The 26,197-nt window shown below is 43.8% G+C and overlaps 1 protein-coding gene across 7 annotated transcripts in view; it reads right to left on the reverse strand.

The window, feature by feature from the left end:
• Positions 1–1,387: 1,387 nt before the first annotated feature.
• The window catches only part of SLC4A4 (solute carrier family 4 member 4), a 242,172-nt gene continuing 217,362 nt past the window's right edge, over positions 1,388–26,197 (reverse strand). For 5 of the 7 annotated variants that reach the window (XM_075929409.1, XM_075929408.1, XM_075929410.1 and 2 more), the window contains exons 19-25: positions 23,108–23,286; positions 21,937–22,009; positions 17,436–17,504; positions 15,508–15,681; positions 12,933–13,094; positions 5,903–5,982; positions 1,388–5,093 (exon numbers count right to left, since the gene is read on the reverse strand). In XM_075929409.1, the coding sequence (XP_075785524.1) occupies positions 4,988–5,093; positions 5,903–5,982; positions 12,933–13,094; positions 15,508–15,681; positions 17,436–17,504; positions 21,937–22,009; positions 23,108–23,286 (843 nt within the window). In that variant the 3' untranslated portion in view covers positions 1,388–4,987. Of the gene's footprint in view, positions 5,094–5,902; positions 5,983–9,168; positions 9,266–12,932; positions 13,095–15,507; positions 15,682–17,435; positions 17,505–21,936; positions 22,010–23,107; positions 23,287–26,197 lie in introns of all 7 variants that reach the window. The other 2 variants (XM_025178447.2, XM_014580584.3) reach the window with 1 other exon arrangement.

Here is a 26,197-nt window from a genome sequence, read left to right on the forward strand (position 1 = left end):
GCTCTGATAGAAACAGCAGGGCAGACCCCTCCAGGCAGGGAGGTCCAGAAAGAACAGGGCACACAGGACTCGGTGGCTGGTGCAGAAGGAATGACCAAAGCAGAGCAAGACTCTGCTGAGCTTTGTAGGTCGGGGGAGCACCCAAGAGCTTATTTAGCACCTGACGACCGGCTTGGCAGGTGCAGTTGCTAGTAGATTTGTGCATCCGCTCTGTCTGGCACCAGGTAGAAAACCTAGGGATAAAATGCTTAACACGGGGTCCCGGTTCCTTCTAGATACTGGGGAAAGCCAGGAGCGCTGTTGGATTCTTTAATGTACCATTCTTAATCGCAAGCTTGCTGGGCCAACAAGGCTCAGCTCAGCCGATCCAGCTGTGTCTCAGCTCTACAGCATAAGCTCCTTGCTGGCTTTCGGTTCCCCGCATGGTGCTGTTATGGGAACTCGGAAGCACGGTAGAGTTAAACTGCAAAGCAGCGAGTCTCAGTAGGAGAGGGAGGTGTGGTGCCTACCATTCCCCCTATCGTTCAGCTGGATTTGCCTGCTGATGGTCTGTGCAGGCAGGGGTTCTGAGCGCCAAGACAGTTCACAGCAGCCCCGCCCAACTTTGAGACTAGGCAGAGACTCAAAAGGTCCAAAGGGCAGTTCGAAACCCAGCTCCTGTTGCTTTACAAGCTCCCCTCTGGGCCTTTGAAAATGTGCCCCTTAAAGTGTGCGCAGCCTGCTCCGTTACATGGTCATTGTCACAATGAGCCAATAGCAGCAGACCTGTGACAAGGTCTTTGTGCTCATCACATTCAAGAAATTGCCTGGCTGGGATGTTACGCGTGAGCCCAGTTCGTTAATCCTTGGTGATGCTGAGCAGGACTTAGTCATGCACATTGTTCCATACCCACCCGTGTGTGTGTGTGGGGGGGGGGGAACCGAGGTAATCAAGTAGAGCTGAGCATGAATAAGGGTTGTAGCATGTGACCTTTACCACTTACTTGCATTGGTTTGACAATGGACATGGATTCTAGCTGGTGCTTGTCTATGCTGAACCTACCCTGCAAATACCCTGGGGTTTGCTGCAGTGAAACATGTTACATAGAGTCTGAAAGGTTCTAGTTTTAAGGTGTCCTAACGGGAGGGCATTGCCATCAGATTAAAGTGCCTTTTTGAAACCCTGAGGGCCGTATCTTCCTCTAGCAATGCAGATTTACACCAACTCAGGATTTTGCCCTAAGTCTCCCAGTAACTGTTAGCAATTCTCCCAGTTTCTAGATTCATGGAGCTAAATAGGAAAGGAATCTGTCAAACGTTTTGCCCAGAAAGATCACTACATTGCCCTCTGCATACTAATAATCTTTCTTCAACAAAGCAGCAGTCAGAACAGAAACCAACTCGCCAATAAATGCATAAAGTTACTTTTATTTTCAGTACACATTTAATTTTGAAAAATATAAATGCTAAAATATCTCATCTTGTTCATCTCTTGATTCCATAAAAGTCACAATAGAAAGCTTCATAAAACTGTAAAATACTATAATGTTATAAGGAATTTCACGTTTTTATATTATTGGAAAAAATCATTAATATATTGAAATGTTTTCTGTTTTTTTCCTTTTTGTTCCACCATCTTGATTACTTCATTTTAAAATAAGTTTTTATTCTCTCCTCCAAAGCAAACACAGACTTAAAAGGATTAAAAATAACAGAAGTATCTGAAAGTGCGTGTTGATTCCAAAAACGTAATGAATACATATATGTAATCAGCCACATGAATGGCTACTAAGACAGAGGGAGACAATCATCCTTTTTCACATTGTATGTTGGGATCAAGTTATCTAGTGTTTGTTTTGAAGTTTCACTGGATAATATGAGCCCTGAGTAGCAGCGCTAAATGTACGCTCATCTCATTAAGGGTGCCCGTTGATTTCAGTGGACTTTGATTCAGCTCCTAAATGCACTCACACAACACAAATGTGTTGAGCCAAAATTTCCCCTCAAACATCCCCACAATTTTTTTTACATAATTATTTATGGTCACAAGGCTGATAAAGTGCAATGAAAGGGACCCCCCAGATAGGCTAATGATAGTATAGGGCCATTTCGCTGCATTTAATCTTTTGGTGCCAGCAGGTTTTTTTGTTGTTACTTTTTAGTTTACTGCTATTGTGTTGTGAAAAACGGCAGGTGTCTGCCACCAAAGAATTGTATGTATAAATGAAAGGACAGTATTCCCCTCTGTACAAGAGCTCAATCTCTTAAATAAAAGACGACACCAGAAATCAGCAGTCAATACATTTCAAGTACATTTAACATGGTTCAAAAGTGGAAGACCTAGTTTTCTGGAGATTGATTGCCAGGTAATAGCAAGTTGGGGTGGGGGGGAGTGTATTGTATCTTTAATATATTGTAAGCAGTTCTTATTTTCTTTTCCCTCAGTGCTAGTTTAAGGAAATCTGCTGTTGTCCAGCACTAATTTATTCCAATCCTTCATTAGCAAGCACATTTGGGTTTCTCTAAACTGAAATTAGAGGGTGGTGAACAAAATCCTACACACCACGTGCTTTGTACATGGTACTTGGCTCTCTGGTTTCACATTATAGTGGGCTGGGATTTTTACAGAGGAATGAATACAGTGTTTTATATTTGTTTTAAATTCGCATTGCCTGGCCTTAGCACATCCCTGATTATCCACCCTCCAGTTAGCCAGAGCTGTTAGCTGAAGGCAACAGACACTCCCTTCCTGGTTTTTCTGAATGTTTCAGATGTCATTTAGGACAATCAGGGTTGAACTTTTTATGGGATGCTGATCTGCCCAGGAAAAGTGCTGCCTTGCCTTCCCTGTAATGTGCTGTCACCTGGAAAGTTCTGAACAGCGGTGACAGCGGACTGACTATGGGCTGGAACTTAGAGCGTCTGACAATGGAACAGGAGGGTGCATGTTTGTTTGTTAAAGGCTGTGTTTGGCATTTGTTTAAAATGTACCACCCCACCCGCAAAGTGTATGTGTGTGTGAGAGAGAGAGAGATTGTTGCTAAACATGACACACTACAGTCTTGTAAGTGTAATTCTCAAATAATACCCCTGCCAGTAATGGGCTGATTGATGTAGCTTCAGTAATGCCAGTGCTACCTCTCCCCTAGCACTAATAAGATCAGGGTGCAATTATTATGGTCCATATTTCTGACGACTTTTACTATTACATTTTATTTAAAAAAAACCATCAAGAGACTCCTGTAGCACATTTGGACAAGGGGAAAAACCCCTATTCTATAATAGTTTATGCCTGTGGTGTGGAGACTAAAATTTGACATTCAGTACTACTATGACATTTATGTTGTTAGTTGGAGAAGGGCTTTGTTCTTTTCATGACAGCCTTGTAGGCCATTAGTTCTTCCGATGCCTCAGGGAACAAAACTGATGTGCGTACAAAGTTTGTGGGGATGTCCGCGTTCATTTAAAAATGAATATGGAGTCAAACATGAGGCCTGATCTTCTGCCCCGTGAAGTCAAAGGGAACGGGAGCAGATCTTTCACTGTATAGCAACCCAGGGTCCTGTCCCGTACGAGATTGCTCCCTCACAAAGGCCAAACAGTATCCGACAGGCACGTGGATAACTTCCATTGTAATGCCCAATATCCAACATGGTTTGGTACATTTAGACTGAATTAAAAAAAAGAACCTCCATCCCAAATAGACATTGCCTGCTTTGTTTAAAAGTGAAGTAATGAGTGTGAATGGGGAGATTTTACCCAGTTTAGAAGATGCATTCCACATGGTATCTTTGTCATGATGGGCTCCACAGAAAGTTCTACACATAACAGTGAATGGCTCTAGGGGGAGTACAGTACAGTATCCGCATTCAGAGAGTAGACCTTCATGACTAAGTGGTGGCTTTACGTAGGAAATGCTATAGCTGTCTATACATAGGTTTAAACCTTACTTCTCTTTCCCTTAATCCTATGATTCTGGTGTCCACTCTGTTTACATGCAAACATGTATAGCCACACACACATTTGTACATAGAATTATTCTAACAGTACTGCATTGGAAAGCAACAAAATTAATACAATCAGCATCTGTCCACTGATACTGTTATTGCCATTAAATGTAAGTCTTTTCCTAAACAGTAGACGAGTTAACGTGCATCCTGTCACTTTCATGTACCGCTAGTCTTGTATTTATTAAAAAAAATTAATAAACAAAGTTTCAAAGGAAGGTATTAAACTGATCCAGCCCTATGCCATGACTTAGACTGTAATTTTTATAAAAATCACATATTATACAATACATTTTTTACAGAAAGCCTGGCATCTAGAAATAAGAGGTAGAACTACTCCAAACTATATGTTTCCTGCTGCAGGAAAAATTCATTTTTCTTTACAATAATTAAAAAAGTTAAAAAAAAATTGACAAAAAAAGTTGCAGGTTAGGCCCCATAATTTAAACAAAACAATCTAGGAAAATAACACTCTTCAGTGTACCTGACAGATAAGTTCATTAAAGTGTTTAAAAAAAAAAGTTGCATAGGAAAGGGACATCTCAGAACACATGCTACAATGCTGGCGATAGTTTGTGCTGGAAGTGAAGTACCTTTAAGTTTTCCTTCTCTTGAGACTACAAACATAGGCTTTAAGAACAAGTTAGTGTAGCAGCACTTTCCAGTAGTGTAGAGCGGTGTAGTTAAAGACATTGAATTAGCCTGGAGGTCAGTTTTGTTCTGCCAGACAAAAAACAAACAAACACTGATTCACAACTAAGGTAATGTCAGTTCCTCTGACATTTCACAAAGGTATTATAAAATATCCTTAATACGTCTGCCCTCTGCTTAAAAACATTAGTGGGGTGTGTGTGTCTGAGTGACAGAAGGCAAAAAAGAATGTTGGTTGAGAGTGGAAAAGCTGGGCGAGAAAGGTACAGTGTGTTTCTGATTTACCTGTGCGGCAGGGAAGCATTTTAATATTTGGCTGACAAAAGTTCAGTATAAGTTTAACAAACAAATTACAAAGTAGTTTCTGTTCCCCTGCTCCTCCAGAAATAACCATTCTCTTCAGGCTCAAGTTCTATTCTAATTTGAGGCACAACTTTCACTGGAGTTCGTGGAGGGCTGGATGCAAAAAGAAAACAAGGTAAAACACATGGACTGAATTCATGTTTCTGCAGCCTTTTGAAAGGGTCAAATAATTCCTCCCCAACTTCTTTCATCACCAAACACCACTTCTGAATGATTGACATTTTACTGCTTACTGGACAAAATAATGCTTTGGTTCAAGAAACGATGTGTGTAGAAATTGCATGAATGTTCAAGTCTCACTGAATTTAATACATAAATACTACACTATTCAGGAGCTTAATCTTACAAATATTCAAGTGGTGGCTGCAGTCTGTGGTATCTGTTCTTAGCACAATCCTCCAAATATGGAAATCTTATTATCCATCACATCAGGTACTCAAACAAGAAGCAGCAGCTGTTTAGGTTGTACTGCATGTGATGCAGTTAAAATAAAGATTGCTTGTTAACCCTTGGGCATTCTGGGACAAAAATCTCTGTGGCTGTTTGAATTTACTACTCAATATTGTCAGTAGGGATGTTAGCCACTAGTCACCAATCCAATAAGCAAGTGCTTATCGGACAGTCGCCTCAACTAGTCACTCCACCCCCCCCCCACCGTTGTTGCCTGTATCAGAGAGAGGCAGTAAGGGGGGAGCAAGATCCATTGCTGGGAGGAACCAGCTTAAAAGTTCCCATTTACTTCAATGGGAACAGAATTTAACCCTATACAGATTCCCCCCACCCACCCAACAAAGCAAGCCTTCTACTCAGCCAAGATTTATGTACCACATGAGAACCACGCCTCAAGTGTATTTCCTGAGCATGCAGCACACCTTGTTAGACTGTGCTGAGGAGTGTCCTACCTTGGCATAGTGTGTGACTGGAGGAAAGGAATTTTATCAGCACGATGTATGGCGTTCAAGGAATGTTGGTGATTTTTCTCCTGTTTAAGAAAAAAAAAAAAAAGTATTGTCACGGCATTCAGCCATTGTGAATATGAAATTCCCCTCTAGCAAGTCCCCAAATATTTAGCCATGAAATTTCACAGATTCCTAAAAATGCATAGCAAGTATCAGAACCACCAAGTTGACATATTCAGTTTGCCTACGTCTAACACTGCAGCCTTTTTGCACAAGAATGGCAGAGCGTCTACACTGCATGTGCGTTCTTGTGCAAGTAAATTTACAGTACCGTGTCAGAAAACAGGGCTTCTTCTAGAAGAGTTATTCCTCTCCCCACGAGGAATAAGCCCTCTTGCACAAGAGCTCTTCCAGAAGAGGCCAGTGTAGACAGGCAACATGAATTTCTTGCACAAGAAACCCCTATGGCTAAAATAGCCATCAGAGCTTTCTTATGCAAGACAGCATCCATACTGCCATGGACGCTCTTGCACAAAAGCACATGGCAGTGTGGATGTGCTCTTGTGGAAGACCTTTTGCACAAGAATTCTTCCGCGAAACAGTTCTTGTGCAAGAAGCCTGCAGTGTAGATGTAGCCTTAGAGTAAAAAGAAATCTTTGCCCTCTGGGACACAGAATACTAGTTTTCAAACATTGTCACTTAAACTGAACCCACAAACAGGCCTCTGTGCATGCAGACAGACAGACACGCATGTAGCAGTGGGCATCTGGGTATTTCATTGGTCCAGCTTTGGCGGCGGTGTTTGCAAATTCACCTCTAAGCTTCTGACCGACTCTAGCATGAAACCTCACTCCATACTTAACAAGAATGTGATGGAGATAGGACTGCAGACTAAACATTTAATTTAGTAGTGTTTCCAACTTTTTAAGTACATTTTCCACAGCTGAACTCAGAATCAGGGCCTCACATTTCAGTCCTGGCTCTCCTACAGACTTCTCTGGGTAGGTCAAAATGGGGACAGCTGATTTGAGCTATACAGGGCTGGGATGACCCTGCAACAGTAGAGAGTGCCAGAGCTCAGGTTATAGCCCAAGCCCTAACAAACACCTACTCAGCCATCATTAAAACCTGCAGACCATGGCCTGCAAGTCTGAGTCAGCTAACCAAGGGATAGTCGCAGACATACCCTCTGTGGCTTCATGCCAATCAGCTACTCTCTGCCTCTGTTCCGTAACCTGCAAAAACTAACAGTGAAGGAAGGAGTGTCTCTTCCTGTCCCACAGTGGTGAAGGGTTATTCGTGGCCACAAGACAGACTAGGATGGATTTTGCATTTGGAAGCAGTAAGAATGCACATCACAGAACTACTGGGTGCATTGAATACGTGTAAAGTGCAGTGAGCATGAAGAATGCTGCAGAAGTACTAAATATTATTAGTGTTTTTTGAAATATAAAGCCTTTTGTAGACAATCCCACAATGTAGATAGATTCCAGCTACTATTTTGAGAGCAAAATATCTGAAAAAGACCTCTCTGCTATAATTTTTGCCTAATAATAATTTCCGTATATATAAAAAGTTTCTCTTTATGTACACACACAGTGTGTACAAATTTTCAAAAAGCACTGGCTACAATCCGTTCTGGAGAGCTCTGCGCAGAGACAAAATGTTGTAGCAACATCCATAAAACTGAGCTGTGGATACGCACCTCCACATCCTCAGATATCCACAAATTTGAAGGGCTCTAAGTACAAAATTTGTATCCGCATCCAGAAAAATGAGTGGTGGATATCCTTGGATTTGCAAGGCTCTACGGTCCTGTTGCAATTACGGGGTGGGGGGTCTCTGAATCTTGTTACCACTAAATGTCTCCGTGCTTCGTAAAAATCCCTGTGCTATCCAATTGTATTCTTTACTTCCTGTTCTACAGGGTTCCCAAGTTGATTTACATCCCCTATCTTTCAGTGATGAGTCAAGTGATTCTTAGGGAGGGATTGTGTGAGCCTCTCTGGGATCCTTCTGCAAGTCAGGTGCTATGCAAATGCCCATAATTGCTGGTTTACATGGCACCTGGCTAAAAATGCATAAAAAGATGGGGGAAGTATAACCTAGCATAATGACCCAGTTATTGCTCTTCATCTGCATATTACTGGGAGAGAAGGGCTGAAGGACCCTGGAGAAGCTGAAACCATTACACCAGCTCTGTGGCTTTCAAAAAACACTTAGGAGCCTAAGTCACTTAAGCTCTTTTTAAAATTATACCCTCTGGACCTAAATATTGACAGGATTCCTTTAAACAGAAGGAAATTGAATAGTTAGGCAATCTCACCAGTACAATGCAGCCATAAGGTTTCACCAACAGAGAATTTAAATAAACCCTAACATAATTCCCTTTGTGCCCCTAAAATACTCAATAATACAGACATTTGTGGTTCCCCTTCAGTTTCATTATTCCCAAACAGCACTTCATCTCCTACCTGCTGCTTGTAATTTTAAAAAGCTGACACAAACCACCTGAGAACTCATGGCGATTAATCTGAAATTCCAGGCTTATCAAAACACGTTATAACACTAGAAAATGCAAAGAGCAATAAACAAAAAAGGCTAAAATGGAAAGATAGAATCAATTTTGATATTAAAGTAGAAAAAAAAAAAACAAGCAAGAAGGAACAGATTTTAACACCAAAGCAAGTCACCTACGAAGGGAAATATGATAATGAGTAAGATTTAGATGATCACCACCTTGTCAATTAAATTATTTTAGAAGATCAATGACAGGCCTAATTTGTTGAGTGCTGATTTTTGGTTGGGACCTAAGAAAACAAAACAGCAATGGACAGGGGATGTTGGTTCTACCTGCTGCAATCCAGAACATTAAACAGCAAGGGAGAGACACCAAGTAGACAGACAGAATTTACACACACACACACCACACACAACACAACAGAAATGGACTGGATGATTTAGAGGGTTAGAGAGAGAGCGTGCTAGCAAGAGCCCTGTTAGTAGCTGATAAAGGCAGTTAAAAGTGGAGGCACCAAGAAGGATAAACACAAAACTTGTAAAAAGAAAAGAACAAGTTACCCCCAAAAACGAGAGGCTTGAAAATTACTGAAGGAAAAAAAAAAAAAAGGAAAAATGTCTAAAGGCGAGGAGAGTTTGTTTTTTTTTAAGTCTGTGTGTGTGTGTGTGTGTGTGTGTGTGTGTGCGCGCGTAGTTTTGGCAATGCAAGTCACACTCAAGCAGGCATGCAAGAGGTTAGTTCTACTCACTGTCGGAAGGTTTGCTATCACTTAGGAAAGGTTCCTGTTCCATGATGTCCATTGGAATTTTAATACTTGGGACTTTTTCTGAGTAGGGGCAGTCGGACTGTGAAAGAAATGTGCAAAAGGTCTTAGAATATTTCCAAAGCTCGCTCTCTCTCAGTGCCTCCCACACATTAAATGCATCCTTCACACAGCCATGGCGGAGAGGAGGGAGGAAGAAAAACAAGTTGTTTCTATGTGCTCACCGGCCCATCGCACCATACTTCCCCTTCCCCCTCCCTTCCTACAAAAAGCAAGGCAGGTTACAAAGACAAAGGCAGCAGAGCTGTAGATTCACCTTCTCCCACTGCACTTGTCCCCAATTTATAAAAGTCTGCTCAGTTGCCAGTTCAAAGAAGCCAAAGAGGGCCAGTGCCCTGAGCGGAACAGGAAAACCAGCTGCACGGCATTGGGGCGTGTGAAAACCCATCAGACGTGTTACCTCTGCTGAGTTTTTTTTTTTTCCTGGAATGCCAGGGAGATGTTTCTTTTCCTCAGAAGTTGCTGGAACTGAGATGGCTATGGTAAGACACAGGAGGGGAGAGTCCCATAGCAGCCTCTGTTAGGTGGGCCTTCTTATCCCCCTCCATTCAAAAAATATAACCAGTCCCAATTACAATTCAAGTTAGATTTAATTTAGTGCCCTACTTCCACACTCCATTGAAGAGCTTTTACAATCCAGCAGAAGCATGACTAAGCAGCTAGGGGGTGGTTTCAATGCAGATAGAGGGTGCCAGCATTTTAGCAAGGGAAGTCCACTCCTTCTGACCCTGAGGGGCCTCTATTGGCTTTAACAGGCTTTGGCTCAGACCCTTAGCAGCGGATAAACACCATGTTCTCGGTATTGTATGCCAACAACAATGAGACAGGAAGGACTAGGATCTATCAATTTGGACAGCCTTTCACATGCTTAAGTCCCATTGACTTCCGTGGACTTAAAGAACACACTTAAGTCTTGATTGCCCATTTAAATAACAACCCTTTCTCATAACCAAGAGGGGGTAAACCCTCACTTGGCAGAGGAATTAATATTGAAGTTGCACTTTGCCAGAAACGTTTAGACTTTGTTCCTGAAACGATACAGGTTCTGCACTGATAGCACAGCACGCCATTTGAAATGCTGGGTAGGACGCCGTTGTACAGAGATCTTCTGGTATCTGCATGGATTGCTGGGTAATTCACAAATGTTTCGAGTAGGAATCTGGTCCATTTCAAAGGCAGAATATTTGCTCTTTAGAAATATTTTTATGAGCTCCAGGGATGACTGTCAGTTTCGGCAGTGAAAGCTTAACAGCAAACATCCAGAGAGGTCGCCAAGCCATCCCAAATTACCTGGGAGGACTGGTGGGGGCTATAGCAGTTTCCAGAAAAAGGAGGATAATATGTGTCATGACACTGCTAGCACTAGAGGTTGTTACCATCTACAAGAAAAAAAATCTCAAATTCCAACACGCAGCAAAAGAAAAGCATTAAAGGTTTTGCATCTTTGCAAAAGATGTCAGCTCTGACAAGGTTACTAAATGTGAATCCTGAGCTAAACATAGTGGCCCAAAATTTTTTTACTAGTAATTAGCTGGAGCCTAGCTTGAAACATGAAGTCCAGTAGAGGCTCAGCTTCTTGCATTTCTTGATGGTGTCTCCTGATGGGCTCCCACAAAGAACTAGACACTTCAGAAAGAGGGAACCAGGGACACCCTCCTGTGTGCTTCTAAGCAGCAATCCTTTCCACATCTTTGTGCCTGGTTGCCAGCAAATCCCTACTTAGAACTCAACAGACCTTGCCTCATTCATTCGGTCTAAGGCCATTTATATTATCTGTGTCCCAAAATGTCAGCATTGGACACCTACCCACTAATGCATTACACACAAACCTGCGGTGTCATCTCCCATGAGCGCAGGTTTATAGAAGAAAAGATTTTTAAAAACCCCCACCACTGTCCCATGCTGTCTGTGGGAATCACGTTGCAAGCAACGAATGCTGGAAAAAAAATCATAGGAAACGTTAACTACGCCTCCCATACAACCAAATACTGTAAGTGTCAGTGAGCCTGAGTAAATACGTAACAGTCACACCATCCTGCGTTCAGGCGGATTGCTATAATCCCCAAAAGCGTTAGAAAGCAATCAGTTAATTTCCTTGTCATTAGACACAGTGTGTTTAGCTACAGTGACGTACGTGGAATGCTGTTGGGCACGGAGGCAAGGAAAAATGTATGACGTTTGGGGCTATTATAACAACATGAGCTGGTCCAACGCATCAGCTGAACATGGGTTCTGGAAGCAGCATTGATGCTTACCTCCTATGGGCCGACCGGTGAGAGAATGAGGTGCACTGTACAAGCACACACATGGAATTTCTAGATATAAGGGGCCAATTTTTTCACCTCTTTCATCTCCTAGGAGTAGCAGCAGCATTCCTCATGGGGGGAGTGTCCTTCCTCTATCAGCCACAGGAATCAGGTTCTTCACAGAGCAGAGGAAGTAGTAACCCCACCATCACCCGCCCAAAACCCCCAAGCACTCGGCAACATTATACTGAATGAAAGCCGCATTGTCCTTTCCCACTGTCATGCGGCAGGAGGGAAAAGAGAGGCCAGACTGAAAAGAGCCAACTCCAGAAGCGCTACTGTGATTTGACAGACGTGACCTCAAAGTAAGCCTTGGGAGGAAAATGCTTTAAAGGCACAAACGCAGCGGTTTTGTTTCAGTCCATACGTAACAAAAAAACAATGATCATATTCTAAGGCACATGGTCTTCAGCGCAGTAACCTGCTCCAACATTAGCAACTATGCTTCATTATTTTAATGCACACCGCAAGCAGAGATGAGCTCTCCCAGGAAAACACGCTCTAGACAGGCACTTCTCTGTCAATGTTCAAACCAGGATTACCAGCCACAAACAACACCTTGCAGAATGTGACTAAGGAAGGCTCATCTTTGAGAATTTTAGAAAAACTGCAGAGGAATACAGGCAGTCCCCGGGTTACATGGATCTGACTTACATCAGATCCCTACTTACAAACGGGCTGAGGCAACCCCGCACTAGCTGCGCCCCCATCCCCAGCAGACCGCCGAGACGCGCTGCGGTCCCGCCGCCCGCGTCCTCCGCGGCTTCTCTCAGCAGACACCTCAGCTTGAGAATAAAGGACTGAGGGAAGTGAGGTGTGGGAGAATAAAACTGAGCTCTGGAGAAATGTTTGGCTAGAGTTTCCCCTACAATATGTACCAGTTCCGACTTACATACAAATTCAACTTAAGAACAAACCTACAGTCCCTATCTTGTACGTAACCCGGGGACTGCCTGTACTCCAAACAAGTGGGGTCCCCCCCCCCCAGAATAGTGGAGCTGCTCGCCCGAAGCACTTGCATCCTAGCCAGCACCGTAACAAGCCTAAAGTGAAAGGAAGTCAGGCGGTAAACAGACTAGGGGAGAGAGCGCTCTCGGCACACGTAACATTTCAGCAGACGCGGAGACTAGTACGCCTGCGGAAACGGAAGACTTCGTCCTTGGATATGGAAGTGCCACCCAGCAGGAACTGGGGACAGCTGAAGGAGGACAAGCTCAGGGCCCGGAGACTACAGCAGGTAAACATCATGCTGAGTCTGAGCTGAACTTGGCAGGACTGGATGGAGCGGCCAGCGCACCGCGCCATGCGGAAGGAGCGCTCCTAGGGACCCCCAGCATTAGCTAGCCAGAGTTTACTACATCACTATTGCAGGAGGTTCCTTACATCGTCATTGTCACTATCCAAACTGCCCTTCTTCTTTTTCTTCTTCCTCTCGTCCTCCTTCTTCTTCTTGTCCTTTTCTGGAATGACGTCGTCAAGGAAACTCAGGTCATGCTGGGAGAAGAAATAGTCCATGGCTTTTCTGACTGCCACAAGCGCCAGGATCTGCAGGGACAGAAATGCAGCATTCTCTTATTTAAATGTTAGCATCCATTCAGCACCTCCCCTTTAACCCTGTATATTTGATCTGATCCTGTTCTTATTGCAAAATGCCTTAGCCCTGTCTGCAAATTAACACGGCTGAAAGCTGACAGGCTACTGCAATAGCGCATGTCAGGTTGGACGTCTAAACCCTGCAGCTGATTTGGGCTCCAGATTTCAGTATCTTAGGTGACCACGTGTTAGTGTAAACAGCAACAATATACAGGGATACACTATGCCCTGCCACAGATAAGTTACAATTCTACCCTGAAAATGAAGTGGGCTGTGCCCACGAAAGCGCATGAAACCATCAGCATGTGTTGTTAGTCTTTAAGGTGCTACTAGACTATTTGTTGTTTTTAAGGGTTTTTTTTGGAAAGCAAGGCATTGAGGGGTCCCATGGCTTTTGGGTCTGTATTAAAAGGTGCTTGGGTTCCAAGTAAACAGACGGTTGATTTCTCTAATTGCCAGTCCTTCAAACTCAGCTTGAGAGCTACAAGAAGAGTTGGGTTCTTGCCTGCTTGTGAATCATCTCCAGCAACTGAATCTCTGCAGGCCATGGTGGGCTGTCACTCACCCCAGTGCTGCCCCATTGCCTTTCGTGGGTTTGCACAGGCGTAATAAACTGGGGGTCTGTGATGGGAGTGCATTCAGAACTCTGCTTATTGCAGCTCTGTCTCTCTCAGATGCCTTTGCTAATGGATTTTCACTGTCTGCTGGGGCTCTTAATATTCCAGCAGTCCAGAGATACTCATTTTAAAGGTATCTTTCTACATAGGAATGTTTCACAGTGGAACCATAGTGAATTTTCTTAATTGCATCAGCTTTGTTCCTTCTAACAGCATCGACACAAGAATAAGAATAAATGAGTCTCCTTAGATACACTATACATTGTGCAACTACTGTTGGGCTTTCACTCACCTATTAACTAAGGCCAGATCTACACTGGTGGAGAAGACTGATGCAAGAAATGCAACTCGAGCTATGTGAATTGCGTATCTGGAGTCAATCTACCTTGTATCGATTTTCTGGGACAGCTCCACAGTGGGTGGTTGATGAGAAAAACTCCTAACTACTTCCCTTGCTCCTTGCGAAAGCAAGGAGTATCACAGTTGACAGTGGTGCCCTCTGCATTCAATTTAGTGGGTCTTTACTAGATCCACTTAAACCCTGGAAGATTGATCATTGGAGCGATCTTCCAGTCAGTGGAGATAAGGCCTAAGCCTAAAATCAGGTAGGTTTATCCCTGGTTTCATGACGAGCCATCCAGCATGAGCCTAGCTGAAATCCGATCTGTCTTTAAGCTGGAGGCTACGCTCAACAGAGTGTAGATAAATGGCACTATTGTTCCGGTCATAGTAGGTTTGGGATGAAATCTTCATTTCCAAGAGTTCTAGTTATATCAGAGATAAAACACGTAATTGAGAAGGGCCTAAATTGTGCTGTTTAATCTGGCAGCTGAACTCTTCCGAGGATCATGTGTTTGCATAGGCATGGCTTCAGGTTTGGGGATTTGTAAAAAAGAGGGAGCCTGCTGTAAAGTGTGCATTTGAATTCCCCTGAAGTACGGGAGCCTTGGGGTTCCTGGTCTGTGGTGCTACCAGGTGCACTTGGTTCTTTTCTATAAGTAAGTACCACTAAGTAAGCCTTGTACGTATGCACAGTGCTATAACCGAGTGAATTGTGTCCTTCAATGGTTTACATTTATGCAACAATTTAGAGTGCAACTGATTTAATACCGAAAAACAAAAAGCTTTCCCCCAAAGACGGAATGAGTAAATGAACCAGTGTTAATTTTTATGACACACAGTTTTAAGAAAAGCCATGATAAAAGTTGACTTCCCATTCCTGACTTAGCCAATTAACTTTTTCAATTTCCCCACCCTGAGTTACAGCAGCACACAAGCAAAGGACAGCGAGTACAGCTCTGCCCTCAAATTCCTTTGCTTTTGTCAGTTTGGGTTATGGAGAAGCAGGGAAGATGACTGTGCAGTATTTAACGTGGACTATCAAGGGAAAAAATGTACCTCTTACATGCTGGCACAGCTGGGGGTGGGAAACCTGATTGTGGCAGTGTGAATGGTTCAAATTAATTGTGGTTTCCTGCGGGGGGGGGGGGGGGGACCTAACTTCATCAACTCATGTTCCCCAAAAAGATTTGCAAAAAAGCAACCATGACCACAAAGAGTAAAGGGTGCTGAGGGCATTCCCCTGGTTGTCTTGTGATCAGCGTGATGGATGGAGTGACAAAAGCTCTTTGCTAAGGGTCTACGAGCTTAGCACTGCAACGGGCCCTGCGGGGCAGTCTAACTAAAGGGACCAGCCCTACTAGGAAAGGGAGGCCGAAATGCAGTAGAAACAGGACAGCGCCACCTACCATGACTGGGAATATTATAGCAGCCACCGTTGACTTGAGAATCCAGAGGAGGGCCAGGCACACCACCTGCAGGAACGTGAAGAGGTGGACCCGGCGCAGCGGGACGTGACGCAGATAAATGAAGTCAGGCTGATGTTTCAGAGGCATCAGAAGCAGCTTCAGACGATCCATGAACTGAGCAGGAGAGGGAAGAAAGAAAAAATTAAAATGATACAATATTCAGAGTCCCGGGTACAGAGAATGGCGTGATAAAGTCATTGTGGGCCCTTACTTTGTGAACCAATGGTGATCTACTCTTTTTGCATTAACAGCAGACACACATGCACACAATGGGCTGAGTTGTTTCCCTCTTAATGGAATCTTTATTTACTGCACAATGGGCTTTTTTTTTTTTTTTTTTACTTGGGTGCCTAAAGTTAGGCCCCTAAATCCATTTTGGCAGCTAACAAAGTTTTCAGGGGGGCTAAAAAGCTATTGCTCCAATGGATTTCAATGTGATTTGCGGCTGCCCAGCATAGCACAGTCAGGCCAGTGACGCTGAAGGTGCCTAAGCTTGGATTTAGGTGCCTAACATTAGGCCTCCAGGTTTGGAAGCATTAGGCAGTGTGTAAAACGAGAGCCTGGAGGCCAGAGCCGTAGCTGGCGCAAAGGGTAGAGTTCTATAGGAGAGGCACTGCCTGCCAACAGCTGAGGCCCTGACTCTGTTTTCTGTGTCAAGAATGATGGCCTCTCAGAATAGCGGCCAGGAAATTGGGGATTAAGGTGAGTGCTCAAAGTCTTCACAGCATCACACTAGACAGTCATCAAATTCAGCTCCAGATTGTCTCCCCAGACTCTCGGGCATGCAGCGTTTAAAAGCAATGCCCTTTTCAGATGGTGGTAAGTAAGAGAGGAGCTGTGAGGATGGGGATTCTGCTACCAGTGAAGAGAAACAAACCAGGCTGATGCGTGGGTAAGAAAGAAGGTGCCTTTGGCCCTACTGAAAACCCCACAGCAATGACTCTCCGAGCCAGGATTTCCTGTCGCTCAGGTATCCTGGGACAGCTGATAAACATTCCGTGGCCACAGCGTGAGAGAAATTCCACCTGGAAGACCCAGGCAGTCATGAGCATTACAAATAGACTGCTTGTCCCCTGCGGAGGCCTGGCCTGGTGCCCGCTTCTGGCCGACTCGGAAACTAGGTTCAACCTCCATCCAGAGGATGAAAGGCAAGGCCCTTTTATAAAGGCCTAAATAAATGTCGGTGGCATCCTCAGAACATGTCGTCTTCTCCCATTAAAACACTGCTAAGGGGTGAAGAAGCCTGCAATTAGTGGGCAATAGAAAACAACAGAACCTCTTCCAGCTTCCTAATGCCAATTAAAGCAGCTGCCCTGGGAGAAAGGCTCCCTTACGTAACATTTCCTCAGGGACAAAGCCAGGGGGCTCGGCTTTGCTCAGCACATGAATAGCAGTGTTCCCACCAGTGCACGGCAAAGAATAACACCACCACAATAAATCCTGCTCACTCGATTGTCTCTAATGCAAAGCAGCAGGCCCAGTTACAGGCCCGAGCCATCTAAGAAGCAGGACTACGGCAAGTGAGCACACGCTGTTCTCAGGTTCTGTGTCAGCGAGCGAGTGGCCGGAGAGCTGGGTTTAATCACCCCCTGGGAACACATGGCACTGCCTCTGCTCGGAAGGCTGGAACTTGCGGCTCTCCGGTGGAAACGGAGCTTTTATTTGGTACCATCGACAGGGCAACACGCGTGTGGTAATATTTGTGAAGCCTTGGTAGGAGCTTTTGGAATGAAAATGAGGTGGAGGAGCAGGGAAAGGAGAGGCAGTTAAAATAAGAGCAATGTTAATGATTACCATCCTCTTGACAAGGTCCTTTAAAGAATCTACCCTTACAGATCAGAAGGGCTTTGGTTGCTATGGGAACTTACCTGCACTCCATTAAGGGAAGCGACACCCATGTATAGAAAGACGCCATAGAGCACCGGCATGGGAATAAACTAAGGAAAAGAAAAGAATGGTGGAAAAACCACAGTGAATAACCTCAAAGCAGTCATCTGGCTGGGACACAGTAACATCATTCACTTCCTGTGCTCACCTTGAATTTCAAACACGAAAGAGCAATGCCACGTTTTAGGGAAAGGGAGCTCACTCTTAAGGTACGTTGAGAGAACAGGGCTCATTATAGCACAAAAGTCTGCCCATCAGAGAAGGGAAGTGAAGCCAGCCCAGCCTGGAGGCAGAGTCAGGGGGCTAGGAGACATGTTCCAATAAGGGTATAAAAACTTTTCACGTTGAAAAATGAGCTGGTGCCCCTGACCTGCTTGATTTCGAATGAGACTAGCTGCTGAAATAGAGAGAGACTTCTATTGCCAGCAAGTTTCCAGCTTCTGGAAACACTAGAAGTCTGAAAAGAAAAGTGGTTCCTTTAAGAGTTTGCAACCAGAGATTAGATAACAAAGTGAACCAAAGCTTATTCTCTGCCCAATCCTTAACCCACGTTAATTCATAACTAGTCAGGTGCTAACAATCGTGAGTCACCACTCTCACTTGCCCAACCGGCCTGCTAATCAATCCTCACCGCCACCTTGCACTCACCTGGTGGCAAGCCCGGCCCACCCTACACAAGAGGCCCCTGCGTGGTGGGATGGGTAATGTTCTGTTGCAGGAAGAGGGTAGGCTGCATACTGGAGGCAGGCTGGGAGTAGGTCCTTACATGGCTTGGAGGGGTCAACGTTAGCAAATCCACCATTTAAGTGTCCTCCTGCTCCCCTCAATACAGGCTATTTTAACCGGCCATGTTATCTGCCAAGTATCCAGCCCAGCTACTTGATTGGGATCTATTTTTAACTGAAAAAACGGCGAGGAGTCCTGTGGCACCTTATAGACTAACTGAAGTGTAGGAGCATTAGCTTTCGTGGGCAAAGACCCACTTCGTCAGATGCATACTTTTTAAACTGGAGGCTCTTAAAGTGCCTTACAAATATCCATTGATTAATACACACATGATAGCCTTCCGAGGCAGGAGATACAAAGGAATCAATTCACACCCCACCCGCACTGAATGTAATCCCCCCTAGCATGGGATGGAAGCAGGTTTTCAGCTGTGCAGCATGCTGCACAACCGATGGCAGTGCATGAGAAATTAAACATGATTTTTTTTAATCTGGTACCCTAGCCTCTGACAACAAGCCTTTATCAGCAGCAAAATAACCACGCCGCCTGCCAAAAAATGAAAGTGCCTCTCAGCTGAGCAGCAAAGTTGTGTGTAACTAACACAACGTGCTGGTAATCAAAATATCTGACTAGAGGCCAAATACAAATCTTGCTGAAAAGCCTTGATATGGTTTATTTGATACCAAACTTTTAAAAAAGAGTAGCTCCTGCATCCCATCCCCTATGGTGGGAAAAGCAGGTAGTGCAATGCCGGGCAACCACCACTGAAGGGCAGGCACAGCATGCTGCATGCTTCTCTCAATGGAGACTGCATTCGATTTTTCTTGTGAGTGACATTTCTTAAACCAGCCGAAATGCCCACTTTCCAGCGGGAGAAAAGAACGTTTTATGGTGCCCCCCACTGCAATGTTATTAACCGTTTGCTCGTTATAAACACGGTGGCAGCCAAGCACTTCTTTAAGGCCTTGATCCTGCAAACACTTATGTACGTATACACACACACACCCTTTAAAAATACAAGTAGTGGTGTTGAAGTCAACGGGACTGAAGTTAAAAACAGATGCCTAAAGTTAAGCATGCATACATCTGTGCAGGATCAAGGCCTGCATGAGAATAGCTGCCCATTTCTCAACGAAGCCTCATTTCTCCACCACCTTCTGCAAGTCTCTCTGTGGTACATTAATCCCTTGTTGTGGCTTTGCAGCACTTGCTTCACTGAGTGTGATTCATATATATATTCAGTGTTAAATGCTAAATGGTTTTCCTGCAGCCTGCTTGCCACAGCCTTCTGGCAGCATGCTGTAGGGAAGAGAAAAATGAGCCTTACTCTGTCTTGTTGGCATTACTGTGGTGTCTAAGGGTACGTCTACACAGCCCCCTTCCCTCGAAATAAGCTACACAATTTGCACTACACAGCACCAAATTTCGCTATTCCAAAACATCGCTTATCCCTCGTGCAATGAAGTTTACAGGGACGGCAGAATAGCAAGCCCATTATATTTCAATAGAACGGGCTTGCTCTTAAGATGCGGAATAGCTATTTCAGGATACCTCCAGTATCCCGAAATAGTTCCACTGTGTAGGTGTAGCCTAAGGAATAAGACAGTTTCTTTAAAAAGTGAGACAGGTGGAAAGTTTCTGCAGAGTTTTGTTAAAGATCTTGGAATTTGAGCCAGGTAACTCCTATTGACCCTACTGGGAATCCTACGGCTCTATCCTACTGCCCCTCCCTCAGACGCACAGACCCATCCTTTGGGCAAACACGTACAACGGTCACGGGACAGAGCAAGTCTTGCTTAGAAATAAAAAAAGCTCAGTGGGGGGAAGGGAACAGATTTCTACAGGGCAAGGCCACACACTAATAACCAAATGCATCAAACTGAAGCATGAAATTAAAGAGACAAAGTGTGTGGGGGGAAGAGTTAAGAGCCACCATGAGGAGGAATTTACTAGGAGTAAACCCAGCCATTGAAATTCAGAACAGGCTAGTTTTTTATTTTTTTTAAAAGCTTTTTTTCTTCCTCTTCAAGGCATTGTTCCACTGGTCCCTTCCTAGGCCTCTGCTCTCATCTCCTGTATTCATTTCTACTGCCTCTTCTCTACCCCAGCGTCACATCTTTCCCTTTGCTCTTTCATGCCTTTCCACAACATTGCTCTCTGATTAACGTAGATAAAGCTCTCATTTGCCTTCCCCCTTAATACCTACCCATTGCATCACTGAATTACTATGCCCCTTGCTATTGTTTTCTAGATCATAATGTGTGATACAGATACAGGCGCAATGCAGAACAGTATCTGCAGGACTGGGACTTGTTTGGTACAACTCTCCTGTCCTCCTGCCCCCACCCCCGGCCTGCATCTTGGATGCTATAAATAAATAATCGTCATCACAAAAGTCTAATACGCCAGGAAAAGAGTTCCTGCACCAGAGATCAGTAACTAGCTTCCCTAGTTCTATGATGTATGGAGCAGTATACAAATCAACCCCAGCTCTCGATAAATAGGCAAATATTTACATTGTGGCAAACCGACAAAAACCCAAAGGGAATGAGTTTTCAAGACTAACCAGAGGCAGAGTTGAGCAGTACCTGGGCTGAAAGTCTACTAGCTGTCTATCAGGAAAACAGAAGGTTAAGAAATTGCATTTCTATGCTCTCACCCTCCTCATATGCACACGCTGTGCAGTATTTCTGAGGGCTGCACATACTGCTGGTTTCAGGGAAAAAGCTTAGAGCATGCACCAGAGTATTGCTAGATGGCCAGTATACAGAATGGCCAAGAGAACTGAATTCCTAACAGCTGGTGAAATCCAGTAATTCTTTATACTCTTTGTCATCTAAGTCATGTCTACACTCTGGGTGAGGAACACACACCATGAGCAAGGTGCCAAATGCCAATTTTCTACGCGCATACGTGAGATCACTCAAAAGTCAGCCATGGTAACTAACGTTTATTACAGGAATTGGAATCCTCAGTACTAACAGGATGGGCTACAGGACTGGTCTTATTTTGTATATGCCGATTGATTTCCTGGTACATACGACTATAAAGTGAAGTCACTCTGGCTTCTAGGGGAGTTTGGAAAGGGAATTTGTTTGAAACTGTTTCTGTCACACATAACCCTCCGGTTGTGATAGTCAGTACAACAATACTGCCATTCCTTCACCTTGCATTGACTCTAGGTACACGGGCCAGATTCAGTAGTATACTAGGATTGCTTTGTGCCAGTCCAGTGATGCAAAGCAGTATGTAAATGGCTAAACAAATATGCTTAGATCATTTCCCATTTCTTTTTCTTGACTGGATATTCACAGTAAAGAGGAGTCCCCCGTGGAGCAAATACTTTGTGACATTAACCATGCTTCCAGCCTGGCTCCAACAAGCCCTCTAAAACTGTCTGCGGTATATTTTGCATGAGCACATGTATGTGGCAAATGCATGAAACATATGGAGTACAACGTAACAGTGCTGCACACAGACATTTGAAGTAATTCTTATATTACAACAACACCACCACCACCACCAAACCAACCTTAACATTTCTTGGCAGCACTGTACAGATTTTTTCATCCTAAAACGTCTATTTTAGGATCGCACTAAATTATAAAAAGTACATCAATAATTATAATCTCCCATGTCATCGTATCGCTATGGAAGGCTCATAATAAAAATAAATAGTCTGCTATTGCAATATGGGTAAGCTTCCTTATCTTTCAGTGTCCCAAGATGGAAAAGGCAAAAAGTTAACATAGTTACCTTCAAGATGGGAGCCATAAAGACGGACACGCCAGTAAGAATGAATACAAGGGTTCCAGTGACTCTCTGCTCCCTGAAAGCAAAACAGGACAATTACCAGTCTAACTCCTGCTTTAACCTAGGTTTCGTTCTCTAGTCAAGTCTCAAAAAACCCCATAGGTCTTAAAGCAGCGATGGCTAGTGAGTGGGCCTCATGGGTGTCCCTCCTTTTTCTCAGTGGACTGTACTATTGTTGTAGAAAGTCTCCTGGGACAGGGCAGTTTTGCTAACTGCGCTTGCATACCCAGAATTTGTGGGCAGTGCCGATGGACCCATAGCAGCATCTCGTGGGCCATGCAGAGTTGAGTCTCCAGCTGCAGGCTGCCCACTACTACACTCTAAAGATTAGTTTTTGAAGCCCGATTTTCAAAGGAAGGTGGCAATGGTAAGCCAGAAACATCACACACACACATGTTGAATATGCTCCTCCCCCTTCCCCCATTTTGCTAATGAAAACAACGCGTATTTGCATGTTTCTCTTAATATTGCATTAAATTGCCTGATTAAGTAGATCTGCTTGCTGTAAGCACCCCAACTTTTAATGTTTCGGCCACTGTATTTATTAATGTGTGTTCATCTAATTTCCAATTACAAAATAATCTGTAATGGTATTGTCCACTTCCTCGTCTTCAGAAAGCCTGCCCTTATTACAGATCACCTTATGCCTGCCCTTAACATTACTGATCAGCTTTTCAAAGCTAACCAGGAAATTTAGACAGACTTCTGTGGGAATTGTGTGGCCAAGTCTCCTAGTCAGCTTTGAACAATCTCAGCCTACATAGTCTTCTCACAAAGCAGCGGGGCGGGAGGGGGGGGATGGAGGGGGGAATATACAACTGCTTATTAAAAGTTTCAGTGTCCCCTTCTCTCTCTTGCATACCTAAATTTTAAGGCAACTTTTTCCCTTTTTAGAAAACAACCCTGAAGAGAGTCTCCTCAGTTACCAAACTTCTAAGTGGATAAAACCAATGAGGACTACAGTGTTCTAAAGATCTCTCAGCCGAGTTGAAAATGTGCTGTAAATCCAACACCTAGCTCCTCCCCCCCCCCACCTCCCGCCGTTGTCCTGTTTGGTTCTAGATCATTTACATCACACACTGATCTTTGCAAGGCCGCTTTTGATTTGCCGTACCTCACTCCCAGAAACTTGGGCTGCTCTCCGGGCGCTGAGGTCTCCGTCTCCATCTTCAAGCTATCAATGTGGGCAATGGAGATCACAGTAGCCGCAACGTACCAGGGCAGAGCCATGAAGGAACATACTATCATCAGCACGGCCACCCAAAACAAATCCAGATGATAGCCAGCACCTTTCTGTGGAAGGAGACAGGCAAGGATTGGGATAGCATTCAGGCATAGCATCACAAACGTCTTAGAGCTGCAGGGGCTGCTCAGGGCTCTAGAATGATGACACAGGCCCACAAATCGTCTTGATCAGAAGTTGCCAGAGTATGACCTGATGACCTTTACAGGCTGACTTATCAGTGTAGCTGCTGCCCATAGGTATATATAACAGTGGTGAGTGACCTAACAAATAAAGGGGATAGGCAGACCTGTGAGCAATCTAAGAGGGGGTCAAAACTGCAAAAAGTCCATCAGTAATTAAATGATCACCATATACACAAAACATGCACATACACTCTTTGGGGGGAGGGGTGAAAACGTATGGTGTCCACTGACCCGCAAAATAACTCCATACAAAGGGTATTAGTCAAATCAATCAATAGGCTGAGAACAGCCGCAGAAAGTAATACAAACCGGCAAAAATTAGAGCGGGTACACACCACCCAAATAATATTACGTGTAAGTTCTACAATGTTTGTTCTTTCACTTGAATACACCCTTTTTTAAAAACAACCCCCCAAAACACATTGTCTAGTGCGATTTTTAATAGCTCAATACTGCTCTTATTCTATTAGATGATGTTTTGACAAGGCAATCACGTGCCCAAGACCTCTGTAGCGGTGTCTTAGAAAACAGAATGGTCCATTGACACCCCGGAAGATTGTTATGGCAACAGCAGAAAGAGCTGGGGCATGGAGCAACTCCCTAAAAAACAAGACAGCAGTTTATAAGGGGGAGTCAGCAGTTCTGCTACAGATCCCGTTACAGCAGGGCAAGTCCAGACACAGCGGAAGGCCAACAGTTCTAGGCTGCTTGTGCATATGGGTCTAGACATTATCACAGAGGGCACTTTTAACAAGTCTCAGTTAGTGTGAAGGCAAATGCAATGTGAAATGAGTATCTGCAGAAACAAAGCGACTAGTTACTTGATATCCATCATAGAAATGAAGGCCTCAAATCATCCTCCGGCTGGATACATGACATGCATTCTCTCTCTATGGACTGATTTACAAAGTACCCACAGCTCTCATTTGCGGATGCTCAGCACTTTTGAAAGGTCGTATTTCTTTAGGAAAGAGATAGTTATTCATAAAACGAATGCCATACATTCCTCCATATAATGCAAGCCCTTACTCTGTTCCAAGACCCTTTCATTTAACCTTAACAACTATGACAGTGTCTTTTTCTGCAAAGTCACCCCCAGCTAGCTTACATGACAGTCTGCACCATTACAAAACTTTAGAAATCCAAGATGCCCCTTCATAAAACCAGTCCACAGCTTAGCATTAGTTGTAAGACCCTATTGTGAAACATGTATGAGCATACTGACTTCAAGCGACAGACAGCACACTTAAGTTACAAGGGTTATCAAAGCCAAACAGTGCCAAAAGTCAATGTTTACCAGCAGTTATCACACTGCTGTATCAGAGATCCTGTTCTAAGTGCAGGAAACCAGTGCGGGACTTTAGTGACTGCAGTGAGGGAACGATGACTTCATAAGTGAACAACCTCCAGATTTCTGCAGTGGTGTTGAGATTTTCAAAGCAATCTAGGGGATCAATTCATTTGAAAAGGAAGGATGTTGTCTAAATTCTGTGTGCTGCTTAAAAAAATGTCACTGCGCTTTCTTCTAATAATGTGAGGGAACTGAACTTGAGAAAATCATCGGTACACATAGAGAGCAAGCAGGCTACAAAGGCTCTATTTGAACCCTATACACTCTTCCCCTCCCAGTTAAGAAAGGACCACAGATAAAACTCCAAATCACTAAACCATAATGGTAAGACAGAAAAGCAGGGAGCATTATTGAGATCAAATTTGATATTTTGAAAACAACTGGATGTTTTAAAATCTGTTACATTTGAGTTTTTAGCAGAAACAGTGGAATCAGACCTGCTTAGTGATATTCTAGCAAGGAAAGATACCTGTCAAGACCTTTATACGGTCCATTGTTTTCTGACTACATGTACCACTTTGGCTAACAGGCCAGCAAATTCAGTCTGCTGGTCCAGGATGTGCTGCCAATATTGTAACAAGGCACTCCCATAAACACTCCCCCTGCCTTTCTCCTGCCAATTGACTGTGTGTACCAGGGCCATGGTTGCTGAAGAGAATGAATGCAAATCCATTCATTTTTTTGTCCCTGCCATTTAAACAAAAACATGTTCCAATAACCATAACAAAGGAAGCAGAAAACAAATGTTTACATTAAACAACACGTTTGTCAAATGTTTATACAGAAAAAAATATACAGCATGTTGCTAGTAAAGCAGCCATCAGCTTGTAGAAACTGAACTAAATTTGGCGGGGAGTTGATTACTTTGCAGAGAGATGGAAGGAATTCTTCTCTTAACAGGTTGTTTTTTTTAAAATACCTGCCCTTTAAGGTGCAAACCAGAAACAAACTTTAGCTCTTCAGAACTACTTCAATAAACCCTGGGGATGTGTCTGTAGCAGTAGCCAAAATAAGGGGGTCTCTGTCAAGAGGCAGGGTGATCACCCTAACTTCCCCTTTGATTGAGCAGGAGGATTTTAATAGGCTTCCAGGAGAGAGCATAACATTCCTAGTCATCATTTAAGTGGAAAACGCCAACTTCACAGGGAAATTTATATGAAACAGAAGAGCATAGATGGCCAATTCCGTTGAGATATTAATCCTGAGGAGGAGATGAGGACACCACCAATAAAGGATTACATTTCCTTTCCAAAAGTTTCAGAACAGAAGCCGAGTTAGTCTGTAACAGGAAAAACTTTTTAAAAAAAAAAAGTCTAGTAGCACTTTAAAGACTAACAAAACATGTAGATGGTATCATGAGCTTTTGTGGGCAAAACCCCACTTCTTCAGATGACTGGAGTGTTGGAAGTCCAGATCCAAGACTAA

This window comes from Pelodiscus sinensis, chromosome 5 (assembly GCF_049634645.1).
Source record: "Pelodiscus sinensis isolate JC-2024 chromosome 5, ASM4963464v1, whole genome shotgun sequence".
Classification (NCBI taxonomy): domain Eukaryota; kingdom Metazoa; phylum Chordata; order Testudines; family Trionychidae; genus Pelodiscus; species Pelodiscus sinensis.